Source organism: Cebus imitator, unplaced genomic scaffold (genome assembly GCF_001604975.1).
Source record: "Cebus imitator isolate Cc_AM_T3 unplaced genomic scaffold, Cebus_imitator-1.0 Scaffold509, whole genome shotgun sequence".
In the NCBI taxonomy this organism is placed as follows: domain Eukaryota; kingdom Metazoa; phylum Chordata; class Mammalia; order Primates; family Cebidae; genus Cebus; species Cebus imitator.
In genome coordinates, this window is record NW_016107824.1 from 444,652 (window position 1) to 468,057 (window position 23,406).

At 53.8% G+C, this 23,406-nt stretch overlaps 1 protein-coding gene across 4 annotated transcripts in view; it reads left to right on the forward strand.

The window, feature by feature from the left end:
• The window catches only part of ACSF3 (acyl-CoA synthetase family member 3), a 63,533-nt gene that overhangs the window by 29,964 nt on the left and 10,163 nt on the right, over window positions 1–23,406 (forward strand). For all 4 annotated transcript variants that reach the window (XM_017513924.2, XM_037733252.1, XM_017513925.2 and 1 more), the window contains 2 exons: window positions 1,464–1,576; window positions 12,169–12,295. In XM_017513924.2, the coding sequence (XP_017369413.1) occupies window positions 1,464–1,576; window positions 12,169–12,295 (240 nt within the window). The remainder of the gene's footprint in view (window positions 1–1,463; window positions 1,577–12,168; window positions 12,296–23,406) is intronic.

Genomic DNA, 23,406 nt, shown 5'->3' on the forward strand with positions numbered 1-23,406 from the left:
GTGTGTGTGTGTGTGTGTGTGTGTGTGTGTGTGTGTAATACCGCCGTGCTGTGTACTGTGGAATGGTGAATCACGTGTTACACGGGTTTCCTGGCTCTGCGGGAGTTCTGACTGAAGCGAGCTAGGGGCTGTGCCGTGTGTGTGTGTATGTGTACCGTAAAATACTGAATCACATGTTACGTGGGTTTCACCTCCATTTTAAAATCTTCAGAAGGAAAACATAAAGGTGGAGGAAGGACGGGAGAAAGGGGGCTGAAGCCGGCCCACCATGCCCCCCTGCTGGTTCTGGCCAGAGTTAAGGTGTGAGGTGTGTGCACATGGGGAACCACAGAGAACTCCCAAGGTGGCCCGGGCTCGCCCTTGGGACCCCAGGCGTGAACAGGTCTAGCCAGACCAGCAAGAGTGATCCCAGCACCAGCAGCCCTTCACCAAGTGTCTGGGGGCCGGGACGCCCCGTGGGTTACAGAGTTCACTGCACTGACCCTCCATGCTGCCCCTTGAAGTGCCTGAAATCTCAGCGTGGACTCTCACATGTGATAAGCGTTCGGGCACTCCCGTGACGCAGGCCAGGGCAAACACCCCACGCCCCATGAGTGGATAGGAAGTCCAGGGCAAAGGCCTCATGTCCCGTGCGTGGACAGGAAGTCCAGGGTGAAGGCCTCACGCCTCGTGGATGGACAGAAAGTCCCGTCTCTGCTCTGCCCCTAGGCCGTGCCCATGCTGATGCCACATCGCCAAGGCTGTGTTCCATAAGCAGCCTCTGTGTCCCACCGCCATCTTAGAGCACGGGCAGAGTGAGGCTGCCGCAGCCGTGTATATGCTGGCAGGGTGCACCCCCCACCCCCAGCCTGGGCTCTGTCCCGCCCTGGCCAGTATAGGATTTGATTTTAGCCAGCTTGGGACTGTGCAGGTGGGATTGATACACTGAGCAAATTGTGGGTGTCTAATAAATGAGCCCATCCAAGGTGTGGCCCACCTGCCATGCAGAGCGCAGGACAGCACCTCCCACTGTGTCCCGGACACACACAGGAACCTCATCATGGACAGCCCTGAGGCCATGAGGGTGAGGTGCCAGCCCTCCTTAGGCATCAAGTCTATACAAGTGGAGACGACAGCAGAGTCCGTGGGCAGCTGTGAGGCTTCGGGAGGTAATTGGGAAAGTGATGTATGGGGGGCCCAGGGCAGGCCAGGCCCCGGGTGCAGTGTGAGCACCTGCTGTGCTGCGTGGCCATCACTATGGCATCCGCTGGACCTGAGCACACTGCCCGCCGGCATGTCCTATGTGGCTCTGCACTCCCGCTTCCTAGGCCATCTTCTGTTGGGTCCGGGGCATGTTGCTCCGTTCACACACTGACTCCCGCACGTGGCACACGGGAGCCCAGCGGAATGCGAGTGCAGCCCGCACTTCTCTCCCCAGGTCCCTGTCACTGCAGCCTCCCCTCAGTGTTTCTCCTCTCTTGTAGGTTCTGTGGGGACCCCACTGCCAGGCGTGCAGGTGCGCATTGTCTCAGAAAACTCACAGAAGGAAGGTGGCGGCCACACCGTGTACGCAGAGGGAGACGAGAGGGGCACCAAGGTAGGCCACTCTGCTCTCGGCAGGCGGGCTGCCGTCTGTCCAAGCTGGCCCCCTGGGGTGGTCCCACGGGTGCGTCTCCCCTGGAGATGGACTCCCCTCCGCACAGGGGACCGGCCTCCTGGACACTGCAGGTGCCGGCCAGTGTTCGTCTGTGCGCTCACGGAGCAGTGAGCAGAGGGAGCCCAAGCAGAATGCCTCGGGGACCCACACTGGGCGCACAGCTCCTCCTAGGGGCCCCATCCACAGCGGCACGCTGACGTGGGCCATGAAGGCCTCGGCTAAGGGCACCCCTAAGAGAAAGCAGGAGAGATCGTTGTTGATGGCGGGAATCTGGTTAAAAATATGAACTGGCCCGTCCCTGGCATCTGTCCTGAGGCGACACTGACCACAGGCCCCCAGGACAGGTGTGGAGAGGGTCACAGAGCCCTGCATGCTGAGGTGGGTGCCTGTGCAGAGCTCGCTGGTGGCCTCCTAGTCTCGGGCATTATTCTAAAATTGACAAAGGTGAACGAGAAGAAAGGATGTTGTCTCATTTCTGTGAGGACTTTAACGTGAGAATCGACTCATCACAGGTGAACTCACATCATGGAGAAAGGTTTAGGGATGATGGGGAAATGGAATCTTGATTTAAAAGAAAATTAGTTTCTGTAAAGCCAGTGTCCACACCTGATACCACACATGATTGACTGTTGCCCTGAGGTTTTAAAAGATGAAGAATCGAGTCTGACCTCAGCAGATTGCCTTCTCTGTGGCGCTGTCTCAGCCCTCAGGGGCACATCCGGGCTCCCCACCCAGAGGCAGACGGGCCGTGGGCTGCTCTCCAGCCACATACCCTCCCTGGACCTTGGTTTCCACACCTGACCAGGTGAGGGTTGGGGCGATGATTGGAGATGGGGAGCAGTGGTTGTGGCTGGACATTTTAGCTCCAGCAAACAAGTAGGACGCAGGTGGCTTTCAGTGTAATTTAATGACAAGCTTCAGAACCACCTGAAGTGCTCATTCTTTCCCCCACGAAAGCCTCTCACGGCGGCCTCCTGTAGCAGCCGACCTTGTATGGAGGGTCACACGGTGCGCGCTGCCTGGCCTGGGTCACCTGCAGCGCCTCACTGGGGTGTTATCCTCCGAGGCCCCCACTGTGGCCCCAACAGTGCCATGTGCACCTTCCTGAAACCCATTTGGGTGGCTGCCCCTTGGTGGACCCTGGCCCCCCACCCTCTATAGGTTGGCCTCAGGCCCCAGCCCATGTGGTTGTCCTGACACCCCTCTCCCGGGGCTCCTGTCTCGACCACACCCCACCTCTCGGGTTCCTGAAGACACCGGCCCGTCCTGGTCCTTCCTGGCTCTCCGGTCTGTGCTCCCTCAGGGCTTGTGCTCCAGAAGAGTGAACATGCTGAAACCTTGGTTCTGTTTTAGTCACGGAAATACTCATTGTTTCGCATGGCTTTGGATTCCTCTCTGTGACATTCCTCTTCGTGGTCGGTACCCTTCTCCCTCTTCACCCTTTCATGGCCAGAACTCAAGTTCACAGGTGTCCGGGACTGACATTCAGTTGACCTTGTTCCCAGTTCTGTCTAGTGAGTCAGTGCCATGCAGGCAGCTGTGTGGAGCTCAAGCCCTGGATGGAGCGAGCCTGTGTGCTTGCCATGTGGAGAGGGGCTGAGGTGCTCGGGTCACTGTCACCGCGGAACAGGCCATGAGTGGAGAGGCCTCACCACATTGACAAGTGGCACACAGTCAGATTGACTCCTTTTTTCTTGTCACACAGTTTTATGAATGTTCACACATCTGTGGATTCACAGAACTCCCACCGCAGTCAGGATCAGAGCAGGTTCACACCCAGAAGCATTCGCCTATCCTCCGGTACCCCTGATCTGTTTCCATTTGAGTTCTCTCTCCTCAAGAATTTCTTATGGCTAGAATCCCATAGTGTTATATTTCGAGCCTGCAGCTTCTCTCACTTAAGATGGTGCCATTGAGACCCACCCGAGGGTGCTGTGTGTGCCAGGAATTTGCTCTTTTTTATTGCCAAGTAGTATTCTGTGATGTGGGTGTTCATCCAGTCACTCATTGGAAGACATTTGGGTTGTTTCCAGATTGGGGCCATGGTAAGTACAGCGTTATAAACCTTATTAATTTCAGGATTTTGTGTGAAAATAAGTTTATATTTCTCTAAGGTAAATACCTCGGAGTGGGGTTGCTTGGTCATGTTAAGTGTGTATTTAACTTTAGTAGAAACTGCCAGGCTGTTCTTGTGGAATTGCTGTGTTATTTTGGATTGCTACCAGCAACCGGTGAGAATCCTGGGTGCTCTGCCTCCGTCCGGCACTTCGTATCGTCGGAAATTTTTCCATTTGCTGCTCTGGCCGGTGTTTGTAGTGCCTTGCCGTGGTTTTTGTGTCACTCTGGCCATCGTTTCAGTGTCACTCTGGCTGGCGTTCAGCAGTGCCTGACTGTGGTTTCAATGTCGCCCTGGCCGTGGTTTCAGTGTCCCTGTGGCTGTGGTTTCCTTATAACTCTGGCCATAGTTTCCATGTCGCCCTGGCTGTGGTTTTCCTGTCGCCCTGGCCATGGTTTCAGTGTCGCCCTAGCCGTGGTTTCTGTATTGCTCTGGCCATGGTTTCAGTGTCACTCTGGCCCTGGTTCCAGTGCCACTGTCGCCGTGGTTTCAGTGCAACTATGGCTGTAATTTCAGTGCCACTGTGGCTGTGATTTCAGTGTCACCCTAGCCATGGTTTCAGTGTTGCTCTGGCCATGGTTTCAGTGCCTGGCTATAGTTTCAGTGAGTAGTTGTTTCCCCAGTGGCCATTGATGTGGGACATCTGTACACGTTTATTTGCCATCTGTGGGTCTTGTTTTGAAGTATCTGTTTAACTCTTCAGACCATTTAACTGGTTTATTTTCTTGCTGTTGAGATTTAGAATAGGTCATTTGCCAGTATTTTCTCTGTCTTGTCTTTTCATTCTCTTCTATTTCATAGAGCAAGTCTACTTGATCTTCTCTTTTCTTTTCTTTCATGGATCAAGCTTTTGCTGTCATGTCTAACTCCAGGTTGCAAGGGTTTTCTTTTAGGTCTTCATCTGAATGTTTATAGTTTTACATTTATATCCATGCAGCATTTTGAGTGAATTTTTGGGTAATATGTGAGGTTTAGGTGTGAGGTTCATTTTTCTGCATATAGTTCTGCATTTTTTTGGGGAATATGTGAGGATTAAGTGGGACGTTCATTTTTTTGCATGCAGTTTTGCATTTTTGGGGGGAATATCTGAGGTTTAGGTGGGAGGTTCATTTTTTTGCATAAACAATTGTTCAGGTATCATTTGAAAAGACTACCCTTTCTGCATTGAGTTATCATTGCCTCTTTGCCAAAAATTAGTTGGACATATTTGAGAGGGTCCGTTTGTAGGTTCTCTGTTCTGTTCCCATGATCTATCTTTCTGTTCTGCTGACACCACATTGTCTTGACTGTAGTGGTTTTATGCTAAGTCTTACAATTGTAGTGCGGTTTTACCAGTTTTATTCTTTTTCAGAGTTGTTTTGGTGCACATATCAATTTTAGAATTAGCTTGTCTATATCTACAAAAAGTCATTTTGAGATCTTGATTGGAAAGCCAGGCGTGGTGGCTCTTGCCTGTAATCCCAGCACTTTGGGAAGCCAAGGCAGGCAGGTCAACTTGAAGCTAGGAGTTCAAGACCAGCCTGGCCAACAGGGTGAAATCCTGTCTCTACTAAAAATACAAAAAAATTAGCCAGATGTGGTGCCACATGCCTGTAATCCCAGCTACTCAGGAGACTGAGGCACAAGAATTGTTTGAGCCTGGGAGGTGGAGGTTGAAGTGAGCCAAGATTTTGCCACTGCACTTCAGTCTGGGCAACAGAGCGAGACTCTGTCTCAAAAGAGAGAGAGAGAGAGAGAAATGTTGACTGGAATTTAGCCATTCTGATAGGGGAGATCACTTGGGGGAGAATTAACAATTACTATGTTGAGTCTTCCAATTCATGAACATGGTATGTCTCTCCATTTACATAGATCTACTTTGGTTTCTTCTATGTTGTTTTCAGCATATAGATGCTGTACTTGTTGTGTTAGATTTATATTTAAATGTTTCTTCTTTTCTTTACTCTTCCTTTTAGTCCTCCTCCTCCTTTTTCTTCTCTTCTTTTTAAACTATTGTAAGTATGGCAGGGGGTGGGGGGTTGTTTGTTTTTTTGAGACAGAGTTTTGCCCTGTCACCCAGGCTAAAGTGTAATGGTGTGATCACAACTCACTGCAACTTCTTCTTCCTGGGTTCAAGTGATTCTCATGCCTCAGCCTCCCAAGTAGCTGGAATTACAAATGTGTGTACCATACCTGGCTAATTTTTAATAGAGACAAGGTTTCACCGTGTTGGCCAGGCTGGTCTCAAACTCGTGGCCTCAAGTAACCTGCCCACCTCAGCCTTCCAAAGTGCTGAGATTACAGGCATGAGGCACTGTACACTCAGGTTTTTGTTGCTGTTTTCAATTGTTCTGTTGTTAATTTTAAATTGTTCGTTGCTAGTAGGTAGAAATACAATTGATTTTTGTGTGTTGGCCTCAAATACTTTAGTTGTTACCTTGCTAAATTCGCTTACTAGTTTTCAGAGATTTTTGTAGATTTCTTGGGAATTTCTGCAAATACAATCATGTTTTCTGCAAATAAGGACAGTTTTATTTCTTCCTTTCCAATCTGTATGATTAAAGCCCTAAGACTTCCAATACCATATTGAATAGAAGCAGTAAGAGTGGACATTCCTATTTCTGATCTTACAGTGGAAGGATTCAGTCTTTCAGCAGATGTGTTAGTTATTGGCTTTTTGCTGATTCTATCTATAATATGCTGAGAGTTTTTATCACCAAACGCATTTGAATATTTTCAAAAACCTTTTCTGCATTGGTTCTGCAGTAAATCATTTTTATTTATTAGGCTGTTAATATGGTAGATTGAATTGAACCAACCTTTCATTCCCAGTAAACACCACTTGGTCATGGTGCGTCATGTTTTTATATTTAGTACTGGATTTGATTTGCCAGCATGTTGCTGAGTATTTTTGCATCTGTATCCATGAGAAATTTTGGTCTGTAATTTCCCATTTATGCACCTCCTTTGTCCGGGTTGTGTTTGAGGGTGATGCTGGCCTCATTAAATGAGTTGGGAAGTGTTCCCTCCTTTCCTGTTTTTTTCTGGAAGAGATTGTGTAGAATTGGTATTATTTCTAATTTAAATTATTGGTGGAATTCACCAAGGAAATCATCTGGACCTAGAGGTTTTCTTTTCTATTATTATTGTGTATGTATGACAGTCTCGTTCCAGAATACAGGCTGGATGCAGTGGTGCAGTCAGAGCTCACGGCAGCCTTGTACTCCTGGGCTCAAGCGATCCTCCTGCCTCATCCTCTCAAGTAGCCGGGACCACAGATGTGTGCCGCCATGCCCAGCTAACTTTTTATTTTTGTAGAGTTGGGGTCTCGCTATATTGTGCAGGGTGGTCTTGAACTCCTGGCCTCAAGTGATTCTTCCTCCTTGGCCTGCCAAAGTGCTGGGATTACAGGTGTGAGCCACTGCGCCCTACCAGTGTTTCTTTTTTGGAAGAAAAAGAACTATGAATTCAATTTCTTCAGTGTTTGTAAGACTATTCAGGTCATCTGTTGCATCTTGGGTGACTTTTGGAACATATGATTTTTGAGGAGTTGGTACATTTAATCTGTTAACTTTTTGTGTGTAGAGTTTCCCTTCAGGCCATGAAATCATTGAAAGGTTAATAAGGGTTCCGCAGAAACAGGATTTAAAAAATGTTAATAAGGGAATTCTCCTAATAACCTTTTAATGATGTCAGGGCCTGACGTTATATTCCTCCCATGCCTCATGTTGGTAACTTGTGTCTTCTCTTTCTTTTTTCTTTGTTATTCTTTCTAGAGGTTTATCTGTTTTATGGCTCTTTTTTCAAAGAAGTCACTTTTGGATACATTGATTTTTCTGTACTGTTTTTCTGTTTTCAATTTCACCGATTTTTGTTGTTTTCTTCTGCTTGATTCTGGCTTTTCTCTCTTTCTAGTTGCTTAAGGTGAAGCTTTAGTTATTGATTTGAGGCCTCTCCTCTTTGTAATATGTACATTTAATGATGTACATTGCCCTTAAGCATTGCTGTAGCTGCATCGCCAAATTTTGATATATATTTATTCTCATTTAGTTCAAAATATTTTAAATGTTCCTTAAGACTTCCTCTTTGACTTGTGAATTATTTAGAAATATGGCACCTATTTTCCAAATATTTGGATATTTTTCCATTATCATTATGCTATTGGCTTCTAGTTAAAGCCCATTACAGTCAGAAGACATACTTGGTGTATTTCAGTTCTTTTAAATTTGTTAAGTTGTGTTTTGTGGCCCAGAATGTGGTTTCTTTTGAAGAATGTTCTGGTGTACTTGAAAAGAGTATATATTCTTCCCCGGGTACGGTGGCTCACACTTGTAATCCCAACACTTTGGGAGGCCAAGGCAGGAGAATCACTTGAGCCCAGGAGTTTGAGCCCAGCCTGGGCAACATGGTGAGACCCACATCTCTACAAAAAGTTTAAAAAAAAATTAGCTGGGCATGGTGTTACATGCCTTTTGTCCCAGCTACTCAGGAGGCTTAGGTGGGAGGATCACTGAACCTGGGAGTTTGAGGCTGCAGTGAGCTATGATCACACCACTGCACTCCAGCCTGGGGAACAGCAAGAGTGTGTGTCCTTGTTTTAGTAAATGTCTGTTCTGTTAATTAGATGAAGATGTTTGATAGTGTTGTTCAGTTCTTCTATATCCTTGCTGATTTTCTCACCACGTGTTCTCTTACAAAGTGAGGGGTTGAATTTTTCAACTGTAACTGCCTGTTTCTGCTTTCAGTTTTTTGCTTCATATACTTTGAAAGTCTGTTGTTTGGTACATTCACATTTATAAATGATTGTGTCTTAAACATTTAATACTTATGGTAATGCTGTGCATTTAATACTTATGGTAATGCTGTGTGCTCTAAGTTTACTTTGATGTTAATATAGCTGTTTTAATTTTTCTTGATTGGTGTTTGCTTGGTATATACTGTTCTGTCTCTGCTTTCAACTTACCTGTATAATTGTATTTGAAGAAAGTTTCTTATAAACAGCATACCGTTGGGTTATGTGTGGTTTTTTAATCCAGCCTGACAAGCTTTGTAATTGGTATGTTTAGACCATTTACATTTAATGTAATTATTGGTATGCTGGAATTTAAGCCTCCCATTTTACTATTTGTTTACTGTTGTTTCCTGAGGGTTTTATTGCTTAACTTTTACTATCTTTGAGGTCATTTTTTTCTTATTCTGTTTTATTTTGTCTCTTAAGTTTTTGACCATAAATGCTTTGCATCGTTTTTTTAGTAATAGTTCCAGGGAATAAAATATACAGGCTTTGTTTTTCACAGACTGTGTAGAACCAACATTTTCACAGCTCCAGAAGACTGTGGAGCCACATCCCGGCCTCCGTATCGGTTACTGACCCCTCTGCCTTTATGTTGTAGTTGTCATAATTCCTGTATTTGTTGTAAACTCCATTCAACAAAATGGTAATTTTTGCTTTCAACAGTCAAAAACATTTTAGAAAACTTGAGAAGAAAGGAACTCAGCTTCATTCATCCGAATATTTCCCACTTCTGCTGCTTGCCTTTATTTCTAATGTTCCAAGTCTCCTTCTGATACCTGTGTCTTTCTGTCCTAAGGACATTCTCTAGGAATTCTTTAGATCAGATCTGCTTGCAACAAATAATCTTATTTTTATTCATCTAAGAATTTCTTGATTTTATCTTCCTTCCTGAAGGGTATTTTTATTGGATTAGGAATTCTGTGTTAATTTTTTTCTCTCAGCATTTTAAAAATATGACCCTTGGCCCATTGCAGTGGCCCCCGCCTGTAATCCCTGCACTTTGGGAGGCTGAGGGGGCAGATCACCTGAGGTCAAGAATTGGAGACCAGTGCGACCACCATGGGGAAACTGCATGTCTACTAAAAATACAAAAATTAACCAGGCTTGGTGGAATGTACCTATAATCCCAGCTACTTGGGAGGCTACCAGGAGGTTGTAGTGAGCCAAGATCATGCCATTGCACTCCAGTCTGAGCAACAGAGTAAGTCTCTGGCTCAAAAAATAATAATAATAAAAATATGACCCTGCTTCTTTCTGGCCTCCATTGTTTCCATGGAGAAACCAGTGGTCGCGGGAGCTGTTGTTCCTGTCCAGGCGCCAGTGGCTGGATGACGGTGTCTGTACTTGTACACCCTTTGCTTTGTTCTGTTTGGGATTTTCTCAGCGTCTTTAATTTATAGGCTTGTGTTTTCACCAAATTTTGGATTTTTAGCCCAAGTTTGTCACATGCCTTCCTGCACCTGAGTCTCATCTTTTCTTCTGTTACTCCAGTAGCGTGAGTGCTAGCCCTCTGCATGCTCATGTTCCTGGTCGTTTTGCTCTGTTGTTCAGTTTGGGCATTGCTATTGCTCTGTCTTCACGCTGTCAGAGTCATTCTGCCATTGAGCCAATCCAGTGACATTTTTTTATTTCTGTATTTTTCAGTTTTAAAATTTTCGTTTGGTTCTGCTTTGTATCTGTTATTTCTTGGTTGAGACTTTCTATTTTTCCATGTATGTGCAAACGTTTGCCCTTACTATTTCCTTTTCTTTGGTGGGGGGGGACACCCTGTCACCCAGGCTGGAGTGCAGTGGCACTCTCTCATCTCACTGCAACCTCCACTCCAAGCTGTCCTTCCACCTCCACCTCCCAAGTAGCTGGGACTACAGGCATGTACCAACACACATGGCTAATTTTTGTCTTTTTTGTAGAGACAGGGTTTTGCCATTTTGCCCAGGCTGGCTCAAACCCCTGAGCTCAGGTGATGTGCCCACCTTGGCCTCCTGCAGTGCGCCCTCAGTTCTGGAGCATTTTTATAATAGAGCTTGCAGGTGTTTTTCAGGTAACTCCAATCACTGTGCTGTCTCCGTGCTGTCGTGTTCTTTTTCCATATGAGTTGATATTTTCCTGGTTTTCCCATGTTGAGTAACTTCGTATTGTACCCTGGACATTCGTAATGTTAGGGGTGAGATTCTTGGTCTTACTTACCTTCAATGAAGATGTGGATGTGTTTGTTTTACTGTGACTTGGTTGGCATAACTCCGTAAAGTCTGACCTCCTTCCCTGGGACTGGTTTCAATGTCATTTTATTTTTAGGGCCTTGGCCTTGCTCTCTGTACGTCCCACGAGTGTGCTCACCAGTAGCAGTCTGACCACAGCAGTGGAGCAGATGAAGGACAGCAGTGGAAAATCTCATGAAATCCAAATTAAGTCCGTGGTTTCCTTTGAAAAAACAAACACGAGCCTGTGAGCAGGCAGGAGTGAGGCTGGGCACCGCACGGAAAGCCCGTCACCGCGTGAGGCAGGCGTTGCATGCCCTATGCATGGCGTCCGCGCCTCCTGGAGGAGCCCAGGTGCCGGGTTAGCAGCAGGTGACACAGTCGGCCGGGGCTGCCGTGCAGGAGGCAGTGTTGGCCCAGGGGCATGTCAGCTGCCTTTCTGCGCATCGGATCAGTGTGTTCTGCGGCTTCACAGCCTCTGCCTTGGCCCCTGCCTTTTTGAAGTCCATTCCAGATGGCAGGTGATGAGCCTCAGTGAGACCCTGCACATCCCTGACCACCTGGGTCACAGCCAGACGCTGTCGCAGTTGAGAAGGGTGAGGGTCATGGAGCTGGCAGCTGCCCACCTGAAGGGCTAGAGGGTTCCTTCTCTGCCCTCCCCAGATCCTCCTGACCGTTGAGCTAAGGGCTTGGCTGGTGTCTTCACAGACCCACCACGTCCAGGGCCTCCCACATGCTCATGCCACCTGCTCCTGATGTGCAGGGAGCCCTAGCCCAGGCTCATGTAACCCAGCCTCCCTCCTGCCTTCTCCACGGTCACCATAGAAGAACACCACAGCTGTGCTTCCTGGGGCCACAGCAGTGCCCACATGTCTAACAAGGACCTCCAGGGACCCTCCACTCTTGGGCCCCACCTTCCCTTCCAGGAGTCTTCCCTCCTGTAATTAGTCACTCTGCCATGTGGAGGGTGCTGCCCACTCCGAGCTGCCCCAGTCCCTGAGGGCGAGGTGTGCACAGATGCCCGCTGCTGTGCTCCCTGGTTTGAGAAACACCCTGAAGATGGGATTTGAGCACAGGCTTTAGAAGTGGACAGGCTGCCTGAATCCAGCCCAGGCCCCCAGTGCTGAGGGCGGTTCCAGTCACATGCTGGAGTCTAGAGGATGGGGTAGCTGTTCTGGGACGAACGAAAGGACACCCAGCTCCCTCAGTGTCCACCACCTTACCTCTCGGGGGTAAGGCCTGGCCAGGGCACCAGGGCCTGCGCCAAGGGTGGCGGAATGCTTAGCTCGGGGCGGTTGGCCTCTACCTGTCGAAAGCTGCATTTTCCAAATGTTCCAACAAAATGCTCAGTTCCAGAAAGCACGTGGCCCTGGATGGGCAGGCTGGCAACGCCAGTGCCAGGTGGTGTGCTGGCTCTGACCTACACGTGCGTCATCTTCCACAGGTGACCCCAGGGTTTGAAGAGAAGGATGGGGAGCTGCTGGTGAGGGGACCCTCCGTGTTTCGAGAATACTGGAATAAACCAGAAGAAACTAAAAGCGCATTCACCGGGGATGGCTGGTTTAAGACAGGTAGGATCCAGCCCCGCGGGCGTGGAGGAGACCCTGGGGAGGGGGAGGGGACAGGCAAGAGCACGCCTTGCCCAGGTTCAGTGACACCAAGGCTGGGAATTCCAGAACTTTCAGCCAAAGGCAGAAGATGGGGGTGGTGCGGGTAGGGCTGGGGGCTGCTGTTCCGGTGCTGCACCCTCTGAGCACCTGGCCTCTAGAGCAGGGTCCATGGCCTCGTCCGTCAGTCCGTTGGTGCCCCGAGACAAGGCACTGTCCCTCAGCGTGGCAGCCACCCCAGCAAGTACATATCCTGACCACAGACGCTGGACCCCACACACCCCTTCCTGTGGCCCCTCTGCCTATCGTGGGCCGGGGTGCCCTCCACCTCCCAAGTGCACCCCTGCACCCAGAGACCTTGTCACCCCCACACCCAGCCGCTGTCATGCCCTGCACACCCTCCTCTCACACTGGGGTCCTCAGTCACCTGCTACGGTGTGGTAGGTTTGCGGTGTGGCTGTTCCTTTACCGTTCTACAGTTAGCACACTCTCCGCCTGCCGGAACAGCCCTGTGGGGGAGCGGAAACCTGCCCGCCAGAGCCAGATCGAGGTGGCCCGGGAACCCTGTGGCAGTCAGCCAAGACGGCAGCGCCCACTGCCACCCTCATGCTCTCTCTGAGCCTGCCCTGAACCGCTGCCTGCCCCACCCCCTCCTTTGTGAGAAGCCAACTTGGTCCAGGATCCCACGTCCCGCCCCATGGGGCATGTTGGGACATTTGGATAGTGGACATATTTGGGTGTGCAGGTGCAGGTGTTCACAGGTAGTGGATTTATCCGGAAGATCTGCACGGGAACTTTGTTCCTGAACTCTGGGTGTGAGATGGTGGTAGGTTTTCTTTTCCTTTTTTTTTTTTTGGCTTTTCTTTATTTTGTGCTGAACATCATTATATTATAATACTCTGAAATAATATTTTCCAAAAAGAGAGGCCCATTTTCACACATCAGAATCTCCTGGCCCAAAATCAGAAACACGCCTGCCCCATGTCCTTCCACAGAGAGCAGAGGTCGGGGGACACAGTGTGCAGGCAGGAGGGGCTCCTGGAGGGGAGCGTGGGGGATGGGCTCCTGGAGGGGAGCGTGGGGGATGGGCTCCTGGAGGGGAGCTGGGAGGGAGGAGAGCGCGGGGGAGGGGCTCCTGGAGGGGAGCGCGGGGCAGGGGCTCCTGGAGGGGAGTGCACGGGATGGGCTCCTGGAGGGGAGCTGGGAGGGAGGAGAGCGCGGGGGAGGGGCTCCTGGAGGGGAGTGCACGGGATGGGCTCCTGGAGGGGAGCTGGGAGGGAGGAGAGCGCGGGGGAGGGGCTCCTGGAGGGGAGCGCGGGGCAGGGGCTCCTGGAGGGGTGCTGGGAGGGAGGAGAGCGTGGGTGATGGGCTTCTGGAGGGGTGCTGGGAGGGAGGAGAGCGCAGGGGATGGGCGGGCTCCTGGAGGGGTGCTGGGAGGCAGGAGAGCACATGGTATAGGCTCCTGGAGGGGTGCTGGATGATGCAGTGTTCTCTGCAGCCTCACTGCCTTGTGGCCTGATCTGTGGCTCCCGGAGGCTCAGGAGCTGTGCTGCTGTGAGGCAGGCGTGCTAGGTATGTGGTCTTTGAGCACGTTTGCAAAGTGAAGATTTTGTGAGCCCCTATAGCAGAGGCCAGTGCCCTATGCAGCATCCCACAGGCTCCCCAAGGGACCCCGGGAGGCACCTTTGTGGCTGGGCATCAGCAGAGGACCCAGGGCTGGGCCTAGAGGCCTGTCTGCGACAGGACGTGGCCGGCACAGTCAGCCCTCCCACCTGGCTTGTCGTTTGTGTACATCCCAGGATGCAAGCGGGTCCAGGGACTAAGCCTGTCCCTGACTTCCCTTCAGATTGGGAATTCCAGGAGCCTGACTTGAGCCCGTCCTGCTCTGAGTGCCCCTCCAATGCCCTCTGGATGCCCCGACCCCAACCTCACTCACACTGTGGTTCTTCTTTTATTTTTAAATTCAGATAAAAAGCTGAAGATGTTTCTCAAAGCACAGGAGCCACAACCCTGTGGACTTTGGAATGGCTGGGCTCTCTGAGCTGCTGGGAGGGCAGCCTGCGCCATGCAGGGCTGTGGGCGAGGAAACCCCGCAGTCCCTGGCACCCGTGCGGATTTCAGCTGGGGTGGAATAGCGTGCATTAATTATTGTAAAGAGGTGTCTTTAGGAGAAAATGGTTTTGAAATTCAGTTTAATTTCATTGTAATGTGCTGCAAACAGGAAGGGAGTATGTGTTTAATTGGCTCTCGGGGGTAAGGCCTGGAAGCCGCATGCCTTTGTCACAGGCCATTAGCGATGCCGCCTGCGTGATGAGAACCTGCAATCAGCCCACAGCTGCTGCTCCTGCGGGGAGAGCATGATATTAAATAGAAATCAGGAGAAATTAAACTTAACCCTTTCCCTGGCCAGCCCCTCCCAACACATGGATTCTGGCATAAGCTGCCAGGCACAGGGGACAGCTGGGGTTGGCTGGACACAGCCAGGGACGGCTGGGATGGCCGAAGCCAGTCCATAGCTCCTCAGCGGCCTCCTCCCGGTCAGGATGAGAGGAGAGGTTGCCGGCTTCGATGCCGACCACTCCTGCCTCCAAGCCTACAGCCTGCTTCTGCCTCAAGATTGCACAGGGGGCTTCAAGGCCATGGGGTCCCCGCTGCTCAGGGACATGTCAAAGGTCTCCCTCAGGTAGCTCTTCTGACAGCCAAAATGGTCTTTCCCGATGCTCTGACTCCACCTGCCCTCGCTCAGAGACACACGGGCACATTTGCTGCCTGGGCCAAGTGGAAAGCAGCACGGAGGTGGGTGCCCCTGCCAGGCAGGTGGTGGGAGCAGCAGCCCCTCCTGGGGGAACCAGGGTCAGGAGGGTGCAGTGGGGCAGGCCGGTGTCCTTGCATGGGTGGATGGAGTCTTAGGCTTAGCCAGGGGAGGAAGTCCGATGACAAAGCTCCATAGAGAAGAGCCCTGGGTCCTGGGAAGACTACCAGGAGCTTGTGGGGAAGGATTGCAGGGGGAGCTGGGGATCCCGGGAGGACCACCAGGAGTTCTAAGGCAAGGACTGGGGGAAGGAGCCCTGGGTCCCTGGAGGATTACCAGGAGCTCATGGGGAAAGATGGGGAGTGGGGGGCTGGAGAACCCCCAGACAGAGACATCCTGCTCAGGGAGGGAGAAAGGAGCTGGGCCCAGGTGGCCCCATTCCCCGAGGCTGAGCATCGGCCCTGTCACCTGGTCCCTCCATGCCCATGGGCACCACTGCCAGGCGCCGGCTTGCTTGTAAGCCTGTCCGAGGTCACTTCTTCCAGGGCCCAGCCAGGGCTCCATGTGTCGCCAGGCATCCCCAGACCCTCTGGCTCTCAGCCATGCGGTGCTTACATCTGGGCCAGAAGGGTTAAAGGGACCTTGTGATTTAGTGGGACTTGCTGGCCTCAAGAAGCAGAAAATCAGAGGGGCAGCAGCCCCAGCCACCCAGGGTTTCCCTGTGGAGCCAGAGCTGGCCAGGGGGCACCATGGAGGCCCAGTAGGAACCGGCGGTATCACGGTTCTGGCCCACAGCCTCTCCATGTGGTAACGAGGTGGATGCTGAGCCCTAGGCTTGGTGGCACATTGGAGGTCGGATGGTGGCACCTGAGCTGTTCTTACAGCCATCCCCTCCTTCAGAGCAGGCACCTTTTCAGAAGCCCTAGGGCCTTTGTGTCCTTGGCCAAAACTCTCTGGCCGCCCTCCCTTCACAGGACACGGACCCTCTGTGGGACAAGGGAAGGGACACAGGCATCCTGGTGGGAACCAAGGCTGGCCTAGCTGGTGCCAGCCCCTGTGCCAAAGTTGCCAGCCAAGGTCAGAGGTGACCACAGGGAGGACAGGTGCAGAAGTGCCCTTACCTGCCCAGCCCCTTCCATCTGGCAGAGGGACCCACTGGGCCTCTCTTGTTGGCCGGGCTGTGTGGTGAAGCCTGTCTCTTCCCTCTGAGCCACGTGTGCATGCTGACAGCTCCTGAGAAGGCCATGTTTTGCTGCCTGCAGGTGCCAGGCTGACTGACAGGCCATGCTGAGGAGGGGCAGCCCCAACTCTCCTGCCAGATGCCCTCCCCTGCAGCCTGCGGGGCCCCTGGGGCTCACAGGGCCTCACCAGGCCCACGAGACGGGCATCAGATGTATCTTAGCCTGGGTTCCCTAGAAAACGCATGAGGACTCTGGGCAAAGGGTGAGTGTTTTTCCATTGGTTTTTTTAAAACCAAAGTTATATACCCATGGTTTAAAGACCCAAGTAGTTTTAGCAGTTCAAGAACAAGGTCTACAGCTGCACCCCTTCCCCCAACCCGCCGGCTGCGGCTTCTGTGCCGTCCCTACATCCTGAGGACCCGCCGCCTGCGGCTTCTGTGTGGTCTGCACGCCCTGGGGCCGTGGCACCGCAACCTCCAGACTCCCACAGGAGGCCGCTCCTCAGGCTCGGCCCGGCTTGGTCGTGTGCAGGGTCCGCACTGTTGAGACCTGGCATCCCCACTGAGAACTAAGCCCAGGAGACACTGCTGTTTTTTTTTTTTTTGTTTTCCAGAGTCAGGAAAGTTTCGATTTTCTTGGTCTAGGTACCAGTTCCTCATGGGCTGGGCTGGTCTGCCACCAGTCTCCTTCCTCTTCACAGCCCTTCCTTCCCTCCTGCTGGGTCAGGGCTTCTGCCTCTGCCCGCAGTGTCCTCCACTTCCCTCCTTCACCCCCCAGCTCTGGGGGCTGCTTTCCTATGGGGCTTCCTGAGGCGAGAAGCGTAGGGTCAGTATTGGAGACTTGGGTGGCCCTGTGTCCTCGTATTGCCCTCAGCTTGCTTGCCGGTTTGGCTGGGTATGGGGTTCTGGGTTACAAGTCACTTCTGTATCATTTTCTGGCCTCCAGAGTTGCTGGTGCCACAGCCATGTTGAATCCTGGCACTTGGTGACCCCTTCTTTTTAACATAAGGTGTCTCTTCTGTCTCCAGAGCCCTGAGCCCAGGTCAGGCAGCCTCCAGGTGGGGACTGAGCCCAGACTGGGGAGCCTCCGGGTGAGGATTGCACCCAGGCCGGGGAGCTGGGTCTAGGCCATCACTGGGACTCCCTCTGCCTTCAAGAAGCCTTTTCCACCCCGGGCCCACAGGGGAGACCTGGATGACTGGAGCCTCCAGTGTCCACGGGCACCGGAGCTTCCAGCACCTTCCCTCCTGCGGGGCGATGGCCAGTTCCTGCCTCAATGGAGGCCGCCTGCGCTGCTGCCCCTCTGAGCCTGTCTGTCCTCCTTGTAGCCACCTCCCCTGCCCAGGGGCAACTGGCGGAGCCTTTCCTGTAAGTTGGTTTCCAGCTGCCACTCTGTACCTACATGGGGGCACCTGTTCCAGGCTCGTGGGCAGGGGCCTTGGAGGCAGAGAGCAGAGCTCTCAGGGGCAGGAGCTCAGGCAGGGGCCTCGGGGTTCCCTCGGCACTTCCTCACCGACCAGGAGCCGAGCTTCAAACACATTTTGTCGCTGGCGTCATTGCATTTGGGAGCAAAAGTCCAACAGGCTGGGTCTGGGCCTCTCCACACCTTGTTTCCTGGGACAGAGCTTTGGGGGGCTGGTGTCGCTCCACATCCAGGCTCAGGAACCGGATCTGCACAGCACAGGCACTGTTGTTACCTCACGTGCGGGTCACGACGCCCCGGCCAGGAGTGCTTCCTCCCCGGCCCACAGACAAGGTCTTTCGCCGGGGGGACCAGGAGCCTCAGCACCGCACTCCACCCATACTTCCAGGGAGAGAATCTGAGGACTGGGAGATTTATTTTCAGTTACAGTGGAAGGCAGAGACGCGAAATAGCGCTGAATCCAAAAGCAGCTTATCAGTCCAGGTAAAGCAGTGTGTTGACTGCTACGTTATATCTGTCAGACCAAAACTCCTTTAACGCGAGAGTCAGGTTGAGGAGATAGATAGCCCATTGGCAGCCAACTGTCATTCCAGAATCAATGCATTTTGATAACTATGTTGTTATAAAAAGTGGTGGTTATCGGCTGGGCACCATGGCTCACACCTGTAATCCCAGCACTTTGGGAGGCCAAGGCAGGCAGACCACCTGAAGTCAGGAGTTCAAGACCAGCCTGACCAACATGGTGACACCCTGTCTCTAAAAAGAAAAGTAAAGATAATTTAACTTGTTTGACCTGCATTTCACAATGATCACGTGTGTCCTCTGCGCTCCGGGTCTGGACGGCCAGTCGCCCTGGAGCCTGTGAACCTTGTGGGTCACCCTCACTGCCACAGGGCCTCCTCCATGGTGTCCAGCCTGCCCTTGCTCGGCCGGGACTTTATTAAAACCCTTGCTCCGATGCCCCTAAACCCTTGATAGCAGGGTCCAAGCCTGGAAGAAGAAAACCAGCCACTCTTTCCCTTGGCAGGGGCACAGCAAGGTGGGTGAGACAGGTGCTGGGCAGTGTGGGAATGGGCAGGGAGGTGCCAGCCCTTGGGGCTGAGAAGCTAGAACGAAGCCTGACATGTTCCAGAGGCCAAGCTCAGGGCTGGGAGGGAAGCCGCGGGGCGGCCCCTGTGGGTGGAGGCGGCCAAGCCTTGCAGACCAGGCACCGGTCAGGGGACGTAGACCAGAGGCACTGGGGCAGAGGGGCCGCGTGCACAGCAGGAGGGACCCTGAAGGGCCCCAGCCTAGAGGGGCCTTTGCGAGGAGGATGCCAGGAATGTGCAGGCAAAGGCGGCCAGGCCTGGGAGACGCACGTGGACTTGGTCTTTTTTCTGTGGGCAGTGAGCAGTCTCTCCCTACACCCAGAAGGAGCTGCAGGCAGCAGTGATGATGGAGATTCTGACTCTGGAGGGCGGGGCTGGACCGCTGGTGCTTGTCGGGCTGAGAGCCGTACCACCCTCCGATGCCCAGGGTGGGAAAAAGATGCACGGCTGCCACCATCCACTGAGGCCCCGCACGCCACACACACCTGGGCACTGAGGGCCCCACACACCCGGGCACTGAGGCCCCGCACGCCACACACACACCCGGGCACTGAGGCCCCTCACACCACGCACACACCCGGGCACTGAGGCCCCGCACGCCACGCACACACCCGAGCACTGGTGACACACACACACACACACACACACACTCTCTCACACTCTTGGGCACAGAAGCTCCCGTCAAAAATCTTCCCTGAGACAGGCGTCTGTCACAGAGACTGGTCTCTGACCTGCACCGATGGGCTTTGCCCGTAGCTGCCAGCGAGTCTCAGGCACAGCCCTTCCCCACAGGTGTGGCTGCACCTTCTCCAGCACAGAAGCCTGTGGGCCTGAGAATTGCACCATGCTGTATGCTGACCCCTGCAGTTCTGCCCTTCACGAGGCTCAGTGGAAACCCTGGGTGTAGCACAGTGGGCAAGCTGGGACCTGTGGTGACCCTGGGGTTGCAGGCCAGGCAGGGCTGTCACTGAGAAGCAGGACCCAGGGAACAGATGACTCCTGGGGATCTGAAGCCTGGAACCCAGGGAATGGATAACTCCCGGGGATCTGAAGCCTGGGGGCCGGGGAATGAATGACTCCTTGCACCCACCAGTCCTTCCTGAGCACTGGCTCCTAGAGAAGCATCTCAGAGCAGAGGCAGCCACGCCCAGGCAGGGGAAAGACCCCTGGACAAGGCCTACAGCAGGGTCGCTGGGCCTGACCGTGCCAGAAACAGCTCAGCCAGAGAGGATGGGCAGACAATGTCGCCACTCCTCAAAGATCTCAGCGCCCGGCCTCCCACCCCAGGGGATACACAGCCACACCTGCAGAGACACATCCATGACTGCAGACATGCAGCGACGCCTGCAGAGACACCCACCTGCAGACATACCAACACTTGTAGAGATACCCACACCTGCAGAGATCTGAGATACACCCACAGACATCCATGCCTGCAGAGAGAGACACAGACGCCTGCAGAGACGTAGGGAGCCTTGCAGTACGCAGAGAGGTCTGGTTGTGTGTGTAATCAGCCATTGATGGGCCTTTCCTGTGTTTGTAGCACTCATTCCTTGTATTCATAAACTTATTTTATGTGAATTTGTTCTTTAAAAAGTTGTTGCACAATCATAATCCAAAGCTGGCGTTGGTGTGACTTATCTCTTGATGGCCTCACTTAAAGGGCTGGTGCTCCTGGAGATTGGGAAGAAAATTGCTCCATAAACCAAAAAGCAAAAAACATATTTAAAAAAGCCAGTTGCATTCCCAAGAGTTTTACACCTTGGGACTTAGTCTTCTCTTCTTCCATAGTAATGGCATTCCAATTTTNCAGGAAATTAGGAATAGCACACAAGAGTTCCTCGTGCTGTCCCCCCAGTTTCTCCCAGTGTCAGCCCCATGCATGACTGTGCTGCAGCCTCAGCCCTGTGAGTGTCCTGCGGCCTCGGCCCCGTGCGTAACTGTCCCGCGGCCCCGGCCCCCGTGCGTGACTGTCCCGCGGCCCCGGCCCCCGTGCGTGACTGTCCCGCGGCCCCGGCCCCCGTGCGTGACTGTCCCGCGGCCCCGGCCCCGTGCGTGACTGTCCCGCGGCCTCGGCCCCGTGTGTGACTGTCCTGCGGCCTCGGCCCCGTGTGTAACTGTGTTGCAGCTTTGGAACCAGGACAGGGCACTGGGCAGTCATGGGGTGCGGACAGCTTCCTGGGACCTACACACAAGGCATGTGCCTGTGTGAGCTTAGCTCTCTGCCAAACCACTCCTGTGCAGACCTGCCATAGCTCACCCCGTGGCTGCCTCAATCGGCCATCATGGCCTCACACCCCTCCCACTGCTACCCCGCACCCCGGTCTTCCTGTGACTTTGCAGGTAGGGAAGGTTCATAACTGCAGTCAGGTGATGGAGCCTTTTAGGAATGGTCGCTTTCGTCAGCTGCTGTCTCTGGAGTTCCGTCTGGGCCGTTGCTGCTTCAGCACTTTCCTGCCCGCCTCCGGCCCCCCATCAGTGCCTCTTCCTCCCCCATTCCCCAGTCAGCCTCTCCCCACCACATCAGCACCTCTTCCTCCCCCCCACTGTTCCCACACTGCAGCCCACTCCCCACAGCCTGTGTTCACACCTCAGAACTGGGGTCACACCCTTGGCTCAGGCAGCGTGGGCTGCTGGAGAGCAGAGAGATTGCAGCCGTGTCCGATGGCCCAGCCCTACTGGAAGCCTCTGTTGCCCACTGGCCCAGTGTGTAGGTACAGTCCGGGGGTGACCCCTTCAGCACCGCCTGCGGACCTGGGATTCTATCTTGTGTCCTGAGGACATGCACGCGCTGTCATGCTGTGATGACACTGGGCCCCCAGAGAGTTCCACTTAGAGCAGCCTGAGAGGGTGCCGGGCATCCAGCCGCCTTGGGTGCAGGCAGTGTGGCCTCCAGCAGGACCAGAGCAGGCCAGCAGCTCCATGCTGCACGGGGTCTCTGGGTGGTGCAGGCCAGTGGGGACCTGCCTCAGTAGCTGCGTGGGGGGCCTTGGGCACCCGGCAGTGTCCCAGGTGTCAGCAGCTGTGAGCAGGAGCAGCCTGGACGGGGTGGCTCCATGCAATTAAGAGATGCTATTGGAAGACCGGTGGCTGTCTGGTCCAGAGGGGACACATGGAGCACGAACCACAGGGGGCCCCACGGGACTTGGGACAGGCTTTGTCCACCCCTGCCCACAGCCCTCCCTGCACGCCCCTTTCCAGCCAGCCAGCCACCCAGTCAGGCTACCCCAGGGCCACAGCATGCTCACCTCCTGGTGGGCAGCCTTTCATTTCTTCTGCTTCCCGTCAGCACAGAGTTCCAGAGCTGGGGAGGGTCCTGCCTGAACGCCCAGCGCTCCACTCCATAAATGAGCCCGAAGCCCACCGGGGCACACCCATCCATCTTGTTTAATAGATTGAGGAGCGCACTGTGGGTCTTGAGGAGTGGCAAGGTGATGGATGAGGCCTTTATGTGTCTAGCAGCATGATGTATAATGAAGTATTTATGATTTATTCCAGCTAATAACCCGTGTGGATTGCAGGGCGTGTGCGAGCAGACAGGTGAGGCCGAAGCACTGCTCTCACGCACTGTGTGCTCCCACGGCCTCGGGCACATACGTGTGCCTGCGCACGCTCACAGTCATGTGTCCCGTGCCCTCCCAAGCTGCACACACGCACCTTGTACTTACGCGCCGTGAGACAGCTTCGGGCCGGGAGTGCAGGCTCTGAGGCTGCGGCCGCTGTCCCGGGCTCCCCACCCTCGGTGGCTTGTGCTGTCTGTGTTGAGTTACTTGAGAGAGCAAGCAGCAGGGAAGGTCAGTTCCCAGCAGGAGGCTCCAGGAACTTCCCCGGGGACGAGCAGAGGCCATGGCTTTGCCTGAGGAAGAAAGTGTGGGGCAGCCCAGCCACTGTTCTAGGACCAGCGTGGTCAGGTGCGGTGGGCAGGAGGTGGGCATCAGCGGAGGCCCTGGGAACCAGGAAAGGCCTGTCCTCCTTGGCACCAGCGCCTCCCTGTGGGCCTCCGTGTGGGCTTCGGAGCCCCTCCTGTCGAGAGGAGCTGGACAGTCACTGCTGGACCCCAGCAGGGTGGGGTGTTGAGAGGTGTCTGGTTCACTTGTTTTACTGAATATTTGACCTGGATTCTTTTGTGGGCCTGAGAGAAACAGCACCAGGCCCTGGTGGGCCTCAGCCCCTCCCCCAGAGCCTGCTGGCATGAGGGGTGGCCCCTGTGTGCTGCTGTCGTGGGAGGCCATCTGGGGTCTTACAGCAGCAGCACAGCCAGGAGGCCCAGCACACCCTGGCACCCGTCCTGAGCCAGAGTCACCCGGCACACCCCGATGCCCGTCCTGAGCGAGGGTCACTCAGCACACCGTGATGGCCCGCCTGAGCGAGGGTCACCCGGCACACCCCGATGCCCATCCCGAGCGAGGCTCACCCCGGCACACCCCAATACCCGTCCCGAGCGAGAGTCACTGGGCACACCATGATGGCCGTCCTGAGCGAGGCTCACCCGGCACACCCCGATGCCCATCCTGAGCGAGGGTCACCCGGCACACCGTGATGGCCCGCCTGAGCGAGGGTCACCCGGCACACCCCGATGCCCATCCTGAGCGAGGCTCACCCCGGCACACCCCAATACCCGTCCTGAGCGAG